This window comes from Amblyomma maculatum, chromosome 4 (genome assembly GCF_055883805.1).
Source record: "Amblyomma maculatum isolate TAMU_Amacu chromosome 4, ASM5588380v1, whole genome shotgun sequence".
NCBI classification, from domain to species: Eukaryota; Metazoa; Arthropoda; class Arachnida; order Ixodida; family Ixodidae; genus Amblyomma; species Amblyomma maculatum.
The window spans coordinates 31553657-31571671 of NC_139347.1; the positions used below are offsets into that span (position 1 = coordinate 31553657).

An 18015-nucleotide genomic window follows, 5' to 3' on the forward strand; every position below is an offset into this window, starting at 1 on the left:
CATGTCACACTCCATGGCTAATTTAGCTTATACATCCGTCCCATCGGCACTGCTGAACTCCTTTCAACTCCGATCAGTCAAGGCTGTTGAGTAGCTAAGTACAGTCATATTACAGTTCACCAGGAAGTATAGCAGTGACTAATGTAACTGATCGCTTTCCCAAGTAGACGGAGAAAGTATGTACTCTCATAGCCAGTGATCTTGCCACACACACACACACACACACACACACACACACACACACACACACACACACACACACACACACACACACAAAAAAAAAAAACACATTTCATTCATGTCATTTTTATTAATAATCTGTGGGGATTCACAATAAGCACACTGACCACCCCCCACTGCCTCTCAGTCTCCCGCGGCGACGCTGTCGCGGGCTTCCCTCTTTTCTCTTGGCATAACCCAGAGGCCTCCTCTCCCTGGTCCGAGTCGAGGAGCGCATCTGTCGCAACTCGCTCGAGGCTTTTCGGCAGATGAGCGCGCACGCGCGCAGTTCATGATTTCCGCCGAGGAGATCACAGCAGTCACTGAGAATCGCCCGGTCCCCGTACGCACCTGCCGCAACGGGCTATGAGCGCAAAGCTGCTCCAGGTGAGCAGAATTCTTCCTCTCACTTTCTTGCGTGTGCTTCCCCATTAGGTGGTATATTTCACCCCCGCACGTGAGCGGGACGTTAGCTCACTACAGTGGTTGTGTTTGAGTGTTGTGCCTTGTCGTGTACTCGAGCACATTAAACTGTACGTAGCTCGGTGTTTGTCCCCTCTGGCCCGAATCCGCTGCAGTAGCGACTTCTCGCACCGCGGGTTGTGGTCACAGCTCTGTCTGTTAGGGCTGGCACACCAGGGCTACAAGGCGACTGTAGGTGGCGCATTCTTTCGAGAATAACCCCCATAATTAATAAGAATTTGCATTGCATAACGTAAGTATTCCAGCACAGATAAAGAAGTCTACTTTCAATGACTCCATCTCAAACCAGGAGCACACAGTGGCGAGCAGGGCGGACAAAACCACTATGTAAGTAAGTTGACTACATACTTCTTCCATTCTATAGAAGAAAAATACTTTTAAGCCATTCAAGATAATTGTACTTTGTAAAAAGCAATCAAAACAATTAACACGTTTTTCTCTTCTATTACTTTGAGGACAACAGCCAATTAAGGAATACAAGAGCTCTGTATAAGACAATCAAAGATATCAAAGGAAGCTTCTGTGCTAAGCTGGGCGTGATAAAGGACAAACGAGGCAAGGACCTCACTGAAGCCTCAGAGATAAAGAAGAGGTGGCAGGAATACACAGAAGAACTGTACAAGAAGGACCCGGATGTGCAAACCCAACATAGGACGGTTGTGATTACTGATGTCGAGCCGGGCATCCTGAAGAGTGAAGTTGAATGGGCCTTAGCCAGCCTTGCTAAGAACAAAGCTAGCGGAATTGATGGTATTCCAGCTGAGTTGCTTCAAAACCTCAACCACGACGCTGTTAACACACTGCATACATTATGTCAAAAGATTTGGACAACCCTGCAATGGCCACAGGATTGGAGAAGGTCAGTTTACATCCCCATTCCAAAGAAAGGCAGTGCCAAAGATTGTTCCAACTACCGCACGATTGCGCTTATTTCGCATGCTAGCAAGGTGATGTTAAAAATCCTGCAAGGTAGGCTGCAGCAGTATGTGGATCGGGAGCTTCCGGACGTGCAAGCTGGGTTTCGCAAGGGCAGAGGAACTAGAGACCAAATTGCCAACCTTCGCTGGATCATGGAAAAAGCAAGAGAGTTCCAGAAACCCATTTACTTCTGCTTTATTGATTATGCGAAAGCGTTTGACTGCGTAGATCACAGCAGATTGTGGCAAGCTCTCCAAGAGATGGGAGTTCCAATTCACCTCATCTGTCTCCTCAGGAACCTTTATGAAGGGCAAGAGGCCACAGTCAGAACTGGGCATGGTCTTACTGATTGGTTTCCGATTGAGAAAGGGGTGAGGCAAGGCTGCATACTGTCGCCCTGCCTATTTAACCTATATGCAGAGTGCATCATGAGGAAGGCCGGTCTGGACGAGTCATCAGCTGGAGTGAAGATTGCTGGAAAACGTATCAACAACCTTAGATATGCGGATGATACCACTTTAATGGCAGAAAGTGAAGTGGAACTCAAGAGACTACTGATGCGCGTACAAGAAGAGAGTGAGAAGTTTGGGCTTAAACTGAACATTAAAAAGACGAAGATCATGGCGTCTTGCCCTATCAAGTCCTGGAGCATCAATGGACAAGAAGTGGAAGCTGTGACAGATTTTCTGTTCTTGGGCGCCAAGATTACCTCGGAAGGAGACTGCAGCCATGAAATTAGGAGACGCCTGCTTCTGGGAAAGAGAGCAATGGTTAGCCTTGACCACCTAGTAAAGAGCAGAGACATTAGTCTGCCAACCAAGATCCGTATAACCCGTGCTATGGTCTTTCCAGTTGTGATGTATGGATGCGAGAGTTGGACTGTGAAAAAGGCTGACCGCCGAAGAATTGACGCGTTTGAATTGTGGTGCTGGCGAAGACTCTTAAGAGTTCCTTGGACTGCCAGAAGATCAAATCAGTCGATATTGTCGACCATAAACCCTGACTGCTCATTGGAGGGTCAAATTCTAAAGTTAAAGCTCAGCTACTTTGGTCATCTGATGAGAAGAGAGGAGTCGCTGGAGAAAGATTTGATGTTGGGAAAGGTTGAGGGTCGCCGGAGAAGGGGTAGGCAGCGAACGCGATGGTTAGATGGCATTCTTGAGGCATTGCAGATGAAGCTACGTGATGTTAAGAAGATAGTGAGAGACCGGAAAGCGTGGCGTGACATGGTCCATAGGGTCACGAAGAGTCGGACACGACTGAACGCCTGAACTGAACTGACTTTATGGACGTGCACAAAATGAACAGCATGCAATGGGTTTCTGGAAGATTCTATGAAAAGCTCTTTAGTTATGTGACATGGCAAGAACTCCCTTGAGGAGGAATTCTCCGACGGTCCTTTAAGTGAAGGAAGGCCAAGGGGAATTGTGAATTGACCTTGTGGTAAAGGTATTACACACTTGGAACAAAACTACATATTTTTCGTTGCTAGTTTTGGCATTAGCTCTACAGATCAAAGGTTCAGCAAAAACAGTAGTCAACATGATATGCCCAATTTACTAAGCAGAGCATGTTTGTTGATTCCCATAGCTTTTGGTATATACTCGCAGATAGGTTTTTCGGACATGGCAGGAGCCAGAAACTGGTCCGAATAATAATAATAATAATAATAATTAAAAAAAAACCTGCTTTAAAAATCGTGAGGTTCACAATTCCCCACATTGTCTGCAAGCTGACAACAGAGATACAGCATAGTGCGATCCGCTACAGTAATCTGCATCTGCGTGTTGCTAGTGGGCACCCTCAAGGCAATCTGCTCGTGCACCAGCGTCCAAGCAGAAGTGGATTACACCATGCTAAGACTCGAATTATATTAACAGTGCCCGAGTGGCAGAGTCCTGCTTCCATAATGCTCACACTGCTTCACTTCATAGGATGCACCCTGCAAAGCGTGGCGCAAACAAATCCACACACCGAGGCAATACCATTCTGCTCCATGGGTAACGCAAGTCTCAAAGACCTAGAAGAAATTCTTGGGTACAAAGACAGCCCTGCCTCCGAATGTAAACTGAACATGCAGCTGCAAACACCGCACCTAGCCTTTTTATAGGCCACCTCTGTAACAATGATAAGTGTACTGTTGTTGCCACCAGCTCAAATGACAGCAACGAACAAATAGCCAAGCTAGACCGTCCAAATGACCAACTCCAAGATGACACCCTTCAAGGACATGAAGGACCAGTTGATTTGCATGCCCGCTCACGTTTATGTCTTGCTAAAAGAAACTAGCTTTTGGTCAGGAAAAAAAAAATCTCCACCGTTTCTATTTTTGTTGTATATTTTATTCCGAAAGACTGAACTCCTCGCTCTACAGAGTCCGAAATATAAGTCATTAATGCGTACACATTCCTGTGGGGGGTGCACGACGGTATACAGCTGAACCTCATTTATAAGAGACATGGATGTAACAGACAATCGGGTATAAGGGACACCATTCACCCAAATGGTTGACCGCCCCATGACTTTCATTACCAGGACCTCTTTTTGAACAGACATTGGATGAAGACAACTGGCTATAAAGGACAAATTAGCCTTGGTACTCAGTTTGGTAATCAGTCTTGCTTGCAACAGACATTTTAACATTAGATGCAGCACCATCTATCGCCAGGCTCACTAGCAGCTACAGTGAAAACAAAAGAATCATTATTAATTATAACTTCAGCGAACAAAGAGCAGGTCAATCAGCTATGAAATGACTAAAAGAAGCCCCTGCAGTGGAAATGCCACATAGAGAAGCTCTTCAGGCTTGCCACAAAGAGCACAAGTGCAACTACATATGCGAGCATCTGAGCAAGTATATTGGGAGTGTGCGTTGGGTTTTCCAATTAATGGAGCTCCCTATCACAAATTACAGTAGTTGTTTACACTACTCTAAAGAATATAGTGGAAATAGTCTAATAGATTGCATTTCAGTATGAGCGACAAATCTGTGATAAATGCAAAGGAAGTGCTTCAGCTGGTGCCGCTGGCATAAACAAGCCATTGTGCCTAGAAAGCAAGACATAGCCAAGACAAGACGAAAACAAATGAAAGAAAAGCAGAAGCAGTTCTGCTCTGGCGAAGACAAATAAACTGCTCTGTTTGCTATCCAACCAGTTTCAACTCCCCTCCTCGTTTGCTTTTCATTTATTTTTCGTCCGAGTAGCAACATTCGCAGGCTTGTTACTCACAGTTGCCGTTACCCTTTGTCAAACGAGCATAAATTTCTGAGGGATATTTCTGCTGGTGATGTTTTATAGTTTTCAAGCAGATTCAAGCACCTCGGTTGTAAGCTGGTTACTTTTACGATTTCGTGGCGCTTTTTGGTTTGAATTCTTTAGTGTTACCAGACACATAGCTTAATTGCGAATCGCTAGTTGTGGTGCCATGTCCCATCTCGATCGCACTTTGCTATCACTGCAAACGTAGTTTGCCAACATATAAAGCTTTGGCACATCTGCCATGAGGCTCTTGGCCAGATTGTCAAGCTGCGAGAGGGTGTGTCGAACAGCATCCATGAATCAGACCAAGATTTACGACTATTTCAACAGTAAATCAATGCAAGAAAGTTGCGAGGTGTGGACAGTGTGGTGGTCCCCCAAGCAAATGCAATATTTAAATGAAAGCTAACGCTTTTGCAACGTGATGTACCCTTCTTTCTTGCGTATTTTAGCCGTAGGATGCTCGAGCCAAGTAAGGTCTGGTAAGAAAATGTAAACGTGGTACGCTGCTTATAAGGTACCTCTCATACAAGAGACAAAAACTGCTCCCCAGCGCATGTCCCTTATAAAGGTGTTCAACTGTATTAAGCAAGTCTGAATCATTGGAGTCCAGAAAATCAAATCAATCTCCTATAGTACAAGATTCAGTGCCCTGAAATTACTTCTTGGACACATGGAACATTGCAGTAAGGCTTCCAGGTTAATTAGACCGTTTAGCCTTCACTACCAATCGCTATTCTCGAGTCATCTCAAACCTGCAGCCAAATCCTAAATTTAAAATAAGCAGTCAATAGCATGCGTGTGTTTGCACCGACAACACTCCTTTAAGCAAATAACAAGCCCTTAATTACCTGATTAGCACCACACTAATTTTGTGAGTGCTCCCTTTCCTTGGTTTTTCCAAGCAAATGCAGAATGCTGGGCTTCGTACGTGTTTTCTTATGACAACCTATCAAGTGGTCACCCTAACAACATTCAGTCTCTCTCATCATGCGTGTCCTGGCCATTTTCCGCGTCAGTCAATGAAAGCCCATGTACTCCGACTATACAAATGTAGCAACCAGACTGTAAACTAACCACTACTTTTACAGGCATGAAATATTTTACATAAATGCTAATACAACGAACAAGACCATAGCATAATGAAGGCTAGATAAAAGCTTATTAACTAAAGTATTTTTTCCCACAGGAACGATGCATATGTTGACGATTCTGCTAGAGCTCAGTATTAAAATATAGAGCGAAAACCCTCAAAGTGCGGTCACTCAAACCAGCAAAGATATTTACATCAGTGTCTTTATAAGCTGTTGGTGGTGGTACGGCTCAGTGGGCACAGCCAGAAAATTTGACGAGTTGCCAAACATGTACAGTGCCAGTTTATAAAACGAACTTAAAATACCTTCCATCCTTATCTTACCATCCCTGTAAGCGATAATTATTTATTCTTAGCACATTCCAAATATGCTTGCATTTATGTCTTATAAAGTCTTACAAATATAACAAGTTTAACTGTGAAAACTAAAGCTTTATGCAAACGCAGCGTTGTGCAGCCTCGAAGTCATTCCAGAGGCTATAGTTTACAAAAGCATAGTAGAACCGTCCAGGCAGCAAGTAACAACATATCCTGCCCTTCGCACAGCCTGGTGCTGCGGATCTCTTTTCTCTCTTCCCTACTCTTCACCCTACCTTTACTGTAGTTATTTCCTCAGCTGTCTTCATCGCCTTCTTTCTACATTCAGAGCCAGCTTCGTAATTTTTTTTTTTTTTCTCTCTCTCCAAGACCCTCACGGCCTCAAGGCTTTCAAGAAGCTGCCTTTTACTTGCAGCTCAGTAGCCTGGTCATATTTTCCCCTTAACATTGATCCTAGACTGTCCGGAACCCACGGTGCCATCATTCCGCAGGATGTACATTGCCACAACCCTGTGCTCCTTACCACAAACTTTTTACTAAAGATGTCTTTGCTACAAAAGAAAAAAAGTACAGTCTTCTATAGGAAGCAAAATGGGACTGCGCCTTCACTTCACTATATCCATAATTTTCCTCTATCCGAGTTTTCTACAGTGAGTTTCTGCTTTATCATTATAAGTATACTGCACTTAAGTAAATAATACACACGTCTCTGTAAATATCCCCGTTCAGTTGTTTCATTTCACCTGATCCTAGTTTTGCTTCTGCATTTCTTCAGTGTTCTTCAAAGCTCACTCTGCAACATTTAAAACCTAGAATTGCTGCAAGGTTGCCAATTATATCTGCCCTTGAATTAGATCACGTGAAAAAGCCCATGAGACATAATGCACTCCCTGGATCTACAGGTTTGCTTTTCGTGCATGTGACACATCATTAAATGTACACAACTACTGTTCTCTTGCGAGTGCTCACAGAAACCTGAAGTGTATCCCCCATGGCTGGGCAATCAAAGCATCACACCAATGCTTCTCAGTGACCAGTAACATTCAATAAAGCTGTGCAGACTAAGACCTCCAATAAAGGGGCCCTGAAGCACCTTCCACAAAAATTACTGTTCCCTTGTCGCCTTGCATCGCTAGCGTAGCAAATACAGCATCCTCTTCGCTTGGCTCATCTCTCACCATTGTGCCGAGCCTATTTCCCGCTGTCACTGTTTCTCAGTTATGCTCTTCCCTCCTCTAGTGCAATGACCTATGGTGCCATTTCGTACTCAGGGATGCAATGAAGGCCATCCTGACAACACGAAGGACGGCGAGAGATTGAAACAAACACGGGTGAGGGATGGCGAGTATTTCAGGTCCCCTTTAATGGTGGCAGAAAGCCCCACAAATATGCCAGTCTAGATAGGAGAGAGTACAGTAGGGAGCGAAAGAGCGGCTAGGCGGAGGGCAACACTGACCGAGGCCGCTGCCAGCTGCCAGAATGGGCACCCTCTGTCCGAGAATACCGCTGCCATTGACCAGGCTGTCAAGCATAGGAGAGCCCCGAGAAGAAGAGCGGGGGGACAGGGTGGAGCCGTTGAGCAGAGTGTCCAGCAACTGATGTGAGCCCAGGCTGCCACTGCTACCACTGCTGGGGCGCCCAGTGGGGAGCAGCGGAGGAGGTGAAGTCTGGGCATTGGACTCCAGCGTCAGTCCAGGCACCACCTGGCCATTCAACATAATCTGGCCTGCATGATAAAAGGGAGAGGGGGCAGACATGGAGCTTTAGCCACCAGCCACACATGACTTCAGCTGCATGATGCACCAGCGTAGGCAACCATGGCTACCCAACAATATGGGAGGAGGTCTAGGTTACACTGTCTACTGCAGGGCAACATCCCTGTATTATTAGAAGGTAGCCACACACTGTTTCTACCTGCTAAACTTTTACATTCTCTCCTGAATTTCCTCTCTATTTGGCATCACCGCTTCACTACGTGTGGCCGCATTGTGCTTAGCACAGCTGGCAGCGACTTTTTTTTTATTTTTTTTTACTTTTTTTTGCAGGTTGCAGTATCAGCTTCGTTTTGATGAGCACGTAGCAGCTAAAACGGGTAACTAATGGTTTAGGGGTACCTTGCACTTCCACCACCACCACCTCATGAGCCATTGGTGGGCAAATGAGGACTCGGAACTACAAAGAGATGCACATCTGAACATTGATTAATGATCTCATTTTATATTAAAGATCCCAGACTAGAGCAGCACTGAGTGCACTGACCGCAAAACAATAAAGTCAAAACAAAACCGCGCTTGCATGCAAAACTTCCAGCCGTAATCCAGGACTGCACCCGGGAAAGTTCCTTGTGTGCTACAACAGGCTGCCCAAGACATACCATACCGTATTTACACGATTGTAAGTCGACCTGTTTTTTCAAATTTCAAAATCCGAAGTAAGGGGGTCGACTTAGAATCGTATGCATTGCCAATAAAAGTATGAAAAACGATATATCGCGGACGCTACGGCAGGGTTACAAGTTTGTGTTTACTACACGACTGTAGGCGTTGCATTCAGCAATTCCACACGCTTCTATAACAGGCTTTTTCATTTTTTTTTTAACTTTCACTCCACACACCACGTTCATAAATCCCCCCTATCTATACCGTAGCGTATGCCGCACTCACGGGAGTGTCGATAGTTGATGGAAGGGCCGCTGTTCCAATAAGCGGAGGCTGCGGCGGCTCTTCCGGGAGTGTCGATGGTTGACGAAAAAGCCGGCTGATCACGTGGTGTTGAACAAATTGGGCATCGTTCCTTGTTCTTCGGTTCTTCGCGTTTCTGAATTCATTGCCGGCCACAGGCTGCATCGTCATGAGTTCTCTTGCTCCGAGAAGCATGCGGCGCTCTTTCACGGCAGCTTTCAAGAGGACGGTGATTATTTATGCAGAAGAGACTAACAACTGCGCGGCGGGCCGAAAATTCAACGTATCTGAACGAGTGGTGCAGGAGTGACGGCAGAAAGACTATTTTCAGCTGCGATGCTAAGCGAAGAGGTTTCCACGGGCCGAAGTCTGGACGTCTTCCGGAGTTGGAGACCAAGCTTGCAGCTTATGTTACTGAGATACGGGATCGGTCCCTTCCAGTGACATGCGAAATGGTCACACAGCAAGCCTGTGTATTCGCTGCTTCCGCAGCGAATACACAGGCTTGAAGCAGCATTGAAATTCATGAAGAGGGCTGGCTTTTCTCTTCGTCGGCGTACAAGCGTGTGCCAGAAGCTGCCTGCTGCATACGAAGAGAAAGTTCTTGCTTTTCATAGGCACGACTCTCGACAGTACTTGCTCAGCCAGATCAGTAATGCTGATCAAACCCCCGTATGCTTTGATATGACGAACAACACGACGGTGAGCACGAAGGGAGCCCCCGCCAGGTGAAACTCCTCACAACAGGAAATGAAAAGCTGCGGTTCACCGTCATGTTGTCGTGTTTGGCGGATGGCACAAAGCTCTGTCCATACATCGTCTTTAAAATAAAGACAATGCCATCAGAAGCGCTCCCGAAAGGTGTCGTTGTGGCGTGAACGAGAAAGGTTACATGACCGACGACACGGTGGTGGAGTGGTACCGTCTGGTGTGGCTTCTGAGGCCGGGGTCCTCACTTAGAAGTCACATCCCCAACCTTCTTGTGCTTGATTCATTCAGAGGCCATCTTACCGACAAGGTGAAGGGAGAGCTGCGGAAGGAGCACACAGACATGCTTGCGATTCCCGGAGGTTTGACGGGGCAGCTGCAACCCCTAGACGTCGGCGTGAACAAGCCCTTCAAGGATTCGCTACGCCGTGAATATAACGAGTGGCTGGCAGCGGAAGGCCGCGAACTTACGCCAACTGGGCTCGTCAAAAGAGCCTCCCTGGTGGTCGTGTGCGGGTGGGTGCTTTCGGCATGGGCGGCTGTACCACGCGATGTCGTGATGCGGTCATTTGCAAAGTGTGGAATTTCACATGAAGACATGTGCTGTGGGACCACAGCAGCGATGATGACAACAGCACATCCAGTGAGGACAATTACAGCAGTGAGGATGAGTAGTTCGCTACTAGACAATGCAATAAATTTTTGTTTTGTAACGCTAGTATGTCTTTTTTTTTTTTTTTTCAGACTTCCCGATTTGGGGGGGTCGACTTAAAATCGTGTAAATACGGTAGCCACAAAGAAATTTTCCATTATTTGCTCTTGCACAGCAGTTGTCTTTCAAGGTGCCCCCAATCGGAAAAATTGCTTCAGACCAAAATGATTGCAAAAGTTCTGGACAACAAAGGTTTGATCCTTTCTGGAGGGATGCCCAGGCCACCAATGACAGGTAGATGCGAAACTGGTGCCAGTTAATCACCTCTCAAAAGGAGTCTCAATGTCTGCAGCTATTCACTAGTCTGCACACGGCTGAAACGCACCCAAGTGGAGAATTTTGAGCACACGAGGAAGTAATAAATTGGTGCAACTTGCACCATGTTAATGTCGAAGTTTTGCACCAAGCAGATTCAGAAAGAGGGTAAAAAAAAAAGTCGACAACATGAAGCATGTCGGTGCCTAGCAAAGGCCACAGGTGTCAAGAATAAACAGAAAAGGCTCGTTTATTCAGAATCCCGGACTACGAACAGCCAGCACAGTCCTGAACAGCACCCATGCAAGTCTATAGGACCAGATGCTAATTTGATGCTACGCAGTGTGCACGGGTTAATTCGAAAAGTTTTTCAAACCTAAGTCGTGTCTGCAGGAGTGCAACAACTGAAATAGGATTTGGAGCAATTTTTGGAGCAGTAAAATCTAAATTCTGGCAGACATGGCGAGTTTTCCAGTCTGTGTATTCCAGATTGTCAGGATGTGGCGCACACTTGCAGCTCAAGTAAAAATTTGATAGAACTGCAAAGTCCAGTACGTAGCCCGAAAACAGTTCTACGCTGCAGCCATCCCTATGTGGGGGTATGGCTTCTCGTGTGCCAAGTTCCATCAAAACAAATGGCAATATTACCTGGGCTGCTAAAGTTCAGTTCTTTGCACAAGCCTTTCACGGCTGTGGCGCACACAGACAAGTTCTTTTTGCAAGCTGCTGGTTGCATCTTCGATTTCAGGTATGCTGAAAAGTCTTGTGCAGATTACTATGTGAAATACGAAGACCAGCAAAGATGCAATTTAGTGTTATCTGGCCATTTCCTGTGCTTTGCATAATACGCGCTGCTAGCAGATTTATCTCAAAGGGTGTACAGTTCGCTTGGCCCTCGACTCGGCGCAAGCTACACACAGACGCGACACATTTCAGTTTGACAGCGACACCAAATTCACGCACGTCTCTTTCAATGTGCACTGCACCACACACTGCACGAAGTAAACTCCAAGAGGTTGTTCACTACATCCAAATCGACGACGTTGTGCTATAAACTTGGTGCAGCAAGCCCTGTAGCCAGCAACTTCCTCTTGCGCTTCGTCGCCGATAAAGACGATAGTTCTGTCGCTTTGCTTCATCCAGTCGCCGCAGATCTTCGAGCTCGGCACTTGCCACGTACTTCGCGTCGATCCTTACGCAGTCCAAAAAGCTACCCCCGCCGCTGGCTGCTGACGCGTCTGGGATCGCTGCACGGGAAGTCGTCTCGCTCGGCGTTCCGCGTTGAGCTGATAACATCGATGTCGTCGTAGAAGCTTTGCTGGCCTTGTACCACCGTCGCAGATGTCCGCAACTGGCACTTCTACATGTTGCGTTGATCCTCATGCGATCGGAGCGACTGTCTCTACTGTCGGCAGTTGACGCGTCAGACACTGTCGCAGCGGCGACGTTGTAGCCCGCCACTGCATGCTGTGCAAACATTGTCGTAGAAGCTTTCATCCCGCCGCTGCAGATCTCCACAAGCATCACTTTTGTACACTGCGTCGATCTTTGTGCGGTCCGAACCGCTGCCTTCGCTCTTCGCAGCTCGCACGACGGGCACTGGCGCAGCAGTGACCGCCGCCGTTGCGCGTTGCACCCACATCATACTTTCCTTTGCGGATGACAGCTATGCTTCATTGTGCTTCGCAGCACGTTTTTTTCGTTTTTTTCCCAAACTTATGCACAGTAATAAACTTCCGACAGTCGTTAGGCATGGCGCAAAGTGCCGTGACGACAAAATTCAAGATGGCGCGGCCTATGCACGGCGGTTTTCGTCAAGTGACAGCTGACAGCCAATAGAAGAGCGCGACTGTGTTCTCTTTTGCTTTGTATCTTCCATACAGGGTGGTGTTGGCGGCTGATATTTGGCGGGAAAGCATGCCCAGGGAATGCTCTTTCAAACGCAACCAAGATGGCTGTGCTCCAAAGAGTTATCAGATTATGGACGGTGCAAAATGGGCTATTTCGTGCTGTTTCTCGGCGGCGTTTCGAAATTTTTGCGTAATGAAATCGCGAATAATTAAAATATTGCACTGTTAGTCTCAAATGTTGGCAGGTAGCTGCGGAAGAGCGAGAAAAATTCCAAGGCAATGAAATTAAAAATTCTACCTTTTCTTTTCTTTTTTTTTGCGATCTTTTAGTATCCAAGACCCGTGTCCCACATGGCCATGTTATAAAAAAGGCGCAATGCGTGGCTGCTCTCCCGCTTCAACTAATCAAATGAAGCTTTGCAAATTATTACACCGATGATTTCGTCAGCAGATATGCAGCAGCTATGAAGCACCTGGCAAATCTGTCTCCATCGAACTCACTAGTGGCACGGATAATAAAAGTCTGACCAAAGCCGTCTCTCAGTGTCGACAAGTGCTTGCATGATTTTTCTTCGTTCCATTAGTTACATCTCAACAACTAGACTAGACTGGCCATCGGCGAAACTTCAGGCAGACAACGCTGCTCTTATTTTTCGCCAATTAAGTGTGACTAAGCTATTGCGGCTAGCAGGGGCATTTTGACACGGCGTGGTACAGCTTTAAAAAAAATACAGACACCAAATTTTGGTGGCTTTTTGATGCACGAGACATTACTGTGTATGGATAACCACGCAGTTTTTGCCTACGACCACTAAATAATTTTTAATTCAATTTTGATAATTCCTGTCCTTGAGACAGGCTGGCTTTAGTGTTGTGGTGAATTAAAACGATATAGAAACGATTATATCGCTGCCTTATTCATTCCTCAAGTGACCTAGAGTTGACTTTTGACGTCGCAACCATTGCTCGGCTGTGGAAACCGAAACTGGTGAGAAAAGAATTTCAATTGTAAATTATTCAGCAGCCGTAGGTAATTCATGAGGTGATCCGTGTAGTCTTACACATCATTGCAGGGATAAAATATGAACCCAAGAATGAAGTGTCTATACTCCTTTAACAGATTTCCTGCTTATGGGGCGGCTTGGCATGGAAATATGCAGCTGTATCAAAATGCTGTCATTGGCGCAACTGTTGTACCCTTGTGTCTGGGTACAACTGCCACAGCAAGCAGTCATCAAAACAGCTCTATTCAAACCTGAACTACATTTGCCACAGTGCCATGGAAGGTACAGCTGTGGCTGCTAGCTCAGCGGTCAGCATGAAGTAGCGGCGTAGACGGCTGTAGCCTTGTAGCCATCGTGCATTCACATCAGCTGTCACAGAGATAGTGAACACAGCGACAGCGTTCACTCTGATGCACTGTTTTACGCATCAAGCAACTGTGACATAGAAAAGGCACCGAGCTGGCACTTGGCTGACACACAGCAGCACCATTAGTGGTTAGTAATGTTATGCGAGAAAGCTAAATTATCTAGTGCTTGTTTTTTTTTCTTCCTTTTCTGCTTTCTCTGGGATCGCCACGAGCCTCATAGGAAAAGCTCTTCTCACATGCCTCGCAAGGATCGCCACTTTTCGTTCCTTCCTTATGAAAATTTGTATCACGAATTTTGTCATATTAAGCTACTTTATGATTATTTTTAAGGCTCATGGAACGAAATCTCTTGAGCAAGATCTGTCATATTCCACGAGATGTGTTCTTGTCTAGCGTTCCTGACATCTGCAATCCCACATTTGAAAGCATGCCAAGGAACGCCACGCGACAGGAGCGATGGTGCACCATCCAAGCTCACACTTGCGGGAGAAAGTGTGACAGATACTGTGCCTTTCCTTTCCTGCAAACCAATTATAATTATATGTAGCACTGCAACGAATGCCGATAAGAGGCAAACGATGAGAGGCAAATAATAGGAGAGTAAGGGTAGGCTTTCGCCATTCTCCTCTTAAGAGACATCTAAGAGATCCTCCAATTTTTTTACTCATTAGCTACAATGAGGTTCAAATGTGTGCAGAGCACATTCGCACACTACAAGTTATTGCTTGAGTCCGACCTTTGCCATTCAAAAATCCAGTAAGTTTGAGCACATTTTGCTGTCACAATGACTTGGAATCAAAGAGGTTTTACTCACACAAGCACAGGCGCACGCGTAATACAGAGAGAAAACACTTGACAAAGCGGCATCCCTACCTGCATTGTTGAGAGACACTGATCCAAGCTTGGCCAGGGCTGTCAGGTTGTTGAGCACATTTTGCTCTGCGTTGGAGACGCCCAGCGTCGGGTCCAGTAGCAGGTCGGCCATTGTGACCGGTACGTCGGCACCCTGCTCAGAGTCCTCAGGGCCTGTATCCGCCATGTTGGCCAGGCGCGCCAGGTTATACTGTGCTGCAGCGCTTGTCAACAGGCCGACATCTAAAGCCGGTGCTGCCAGTGCCGCAAAGGGGTCGCCAGCACCACCCACTGCTGCGTCCTCCAATGACGGCGCAGCTGAGTGCAGCGGTGGTGACAGGCTGCCACTCCCGACCACAGCCAGAGGTGGTGCATTGGTGTGGATCGGAGACATGTTTGCACAGGCAACAGCCATGGACGTGCCATTCCCAGGAGCACCTCCGAGCGACGACGACGTGGAGTGCAGTGGGGACATGTTTCCCCCACCAAGGGAAGAGGAGATGGAGTGGATTGGTGAAGTGTTGCCTGCCAGGCCCCCACTGCTGCTCCCACATCCGTTGATGGGTGAGGGGGAAGGAGGAGTAGGTGATGCCGAGAGTGGGGCTAGTGGTGGCGGCGGAGACGGAGCAGCCCCGGGCCTTCGCAGTCGACCACAAGCCGAAACCAGTGTCTTCTCAAAGACTTCTAGGTCGAACTCAAAGCACATCTCACTGGGCACTCCCAGCTTTGGTGTGCCCGCAATGAGGTCCCTCAGCCGCGTGGTCACCAACTGCATGGGAAAGTGGGAAGCAAATGTCTGGCCATGGATGGAAAAACTTTATTTTCGTCAAAGAGCATGTGTGGACGATTCCGTGTTAGATGGCCATCAACCCATGGCTGACGGCGACCTGGGTGGCCCACTCCACGGCCCTGGTCTGGACGACCGGGTCTGAGCTGGCCAACACGGCCTCCCACTGCTCGAGGGAAGGATCATGCATAATATCTGCCGGTGGCGGTGCTATGCTACAGCTCCATAATATGTAGTCATAGGTTGCCAATTCCTGACACCATTTGCACTCCAGCTGAATGTCCGGGTAGATTTTGCTCAACACGTATGGGTTGAAGAAACATCTAGTCTGCAATCGTCGCCAGACGCATTCCTGTGCCTTCACCAATTGCTTGTCCGGGGGTGGGTAAATCCTCCGCTCAAGTTTGAAATGATTAGTAATGTCATGAAAGGATACCAGCCCATCTCTCGTGGACCTTCCCGGAACGTCCGGCTCACCTACTCGGCTGACGAAACCTCGAGCATTCATGTGAACAGTCTCGTTCCCAGGATTCCCAAAATGTCTGGCCAACTAATTTGCACCTTTGCCCACTTTGCAGGGATACCACATTATCTATACACAATTGAGAACTAAAATAAGGAAAAATAAAATAAAGATGAAAAACAGATTTGTGTTGTAAAATGGAATCACGGCTAACATTACAATCAAGTGAAGATTGTTAATGCAGCATATAGGCATCAGGTTTAAAAAATGCTACCTACGAGAAGTTCTCTTTCTGCCAACTTTCAGGCCCCAAAGGCCTCGTTCCCTGTAAATCAAACCACTCAAGTTTTTCATGCAGGCTTAAGGGGAGACAGGGCTCTTGGAACATTTTATTCATTTTTAAGCTAAATGCAACGAAAATGCAGTCTTAATCAGTTTTTTTGTGCAAATTTCAAATATGTAATTACTTTTCTGATATGTCAATTAGTTTTTCAAAATATTTAACATTTTCACTCCCTTGTTTATACAAAGAACAGAGAATAATACACTAAACAGAAAACCATTATTGACATGTTGCTAGATAGCATACAGTATAAAGAATGCAACGTAGGAACTACATTTTTGATCAAGGCAATATTAATCATTTTAAAATTTTTTGAAGTTTGATGTAAGAAAGAGCGGTTGACGAGCCACTTAAATTAGAGTATGCAAAAACGTACCAAGCACAAAACTAGAAATCTGTTCTCAACACTGTATAGTTTACACCTAGAAGCATGCTACAATAAAAATAATGCCTTTATCTGCTCTAGATGCAATGATATCTTTTAATTAAAATTCATGTTTTAAGAGAACAAGGAAAAATGAACCGAGATGGAATTTGTACAGCTCGTTTGCAGCTTATAAAGTAGAATGAATGACCCTGGGATGGAATAAGTATTAAGTATGAAGGGGATGGGTTGTAGATTTTCAAAAAAATCATTTTCAAAAAGTTGCTTTTTTTCGCAGTTCCTGGCCCTTCAAACGCCCTGTCCCCCGCCTAAAGATTAAGGTGGCACTCAAGTGGTCTTGACAGCAATTAGTCATTAAGTGCCACACTTTGGCTTTGAAGTTTAAATGCACAAGCATGTGACCCAGAAAGGTTAACAGGCGCAAAAGCATGTACTTCTGCTAACATTTAGATGATGGACGGAAACAAAATCCTAAGGTTCCAGCATGGATCAGACACTGAGCCTGAAAGGGCAGAAACGAATTAAAAATTAGCCCTCAAAAGCCCAACGAAAGATGCTTGCCTGCTTGAGAGATAGAAGTTCAACAGCATTTGCATGCTCCAACAGGCGATTCGCAAAGCGGCACGCTTCCTCGATGTGCTCTGTAATCTTCTCAGCTATGTGCAAGGAGTCCATTATGTGCAGCTCTTCCTCAGAGTGTAGTTTCTCCAGCTCTTCAAGAATTTCCTCCTGGCGTTTTTCAAGGAGCGACTTGTATTTCTCAAATGTTTCCTGCAAACAACATAGAACACAACCTTGAAACTTTTCTGCTTCAGTGAAGGCATTAGGAAGACAAATCCCTTTTAACCTCTCATTATGTCTGAAAAAACTTTAAATGTGGTGCTTGATGCCCAGGATGACTCCCTCCATTTATTTACTGTTCTAAGTAAAAAAACAATCTCCGGATCATCTGCATACAGTGGCCTCCTCAAATTTGACTTGAAGAGGTAAAAATGTTTGATTTATCACAAGTTTCATTTTATACCTTTTTCATTAAGCCCCACATTCCCTGAACCTGCGTAACATCAGCATGGCTAATCTGAACATCTCAGGTGTTATGCAAAGGCGCTGGCATCAGAAGCACCTCCTACCAGCATCAGTATACTACATCCAACTCTATTATTCACGCTCAACTCTTGCCACGGGTTAACTGAAAACACCACCAACCCTGTGCAGTTTTTGTGCTGCGCACCACAGTTAGAACATTATTTTTGCCAGCATCTCGGATTACTTTAAACAAGTACAGTCAAACCCGGATAATTCCAATTTTGATTGGT

The 18015-nt window shown here is 46.0% G+C and overlaps 1 protein-coding gene across 2 annotated transcripts in view; it reads right to left on the minus strand.

The window, feature by feature from the left end:
* Nucleotides 1-18015, minus strand: part of mei-P26 (E3 ubiquitin-protein ligase meiotic P26) — a 57711-nt gene that overhangs the window by 24608 nt on the left and 15088 nt on the right. For both annotated transcript variants that reach the window (XM_084600989.1, XM_084600988.1), the window contains exons 5-7: nt 17261-17470; nt 14743-15490; nt 7748-8017 (exon numbers count right to left, since the gene is read on the minus strand). In XM_084600989.1, coding sequence (XP_084457115.1) covers nt 7748-8017; nt 14743-15490; nt 17261-17470 — 1228 coding nt within the window. The remainder of the gene's footprint in view (nt 1-7747; nt 8018-14742; nt 15491-17260; nt 17471-18015) is intronic.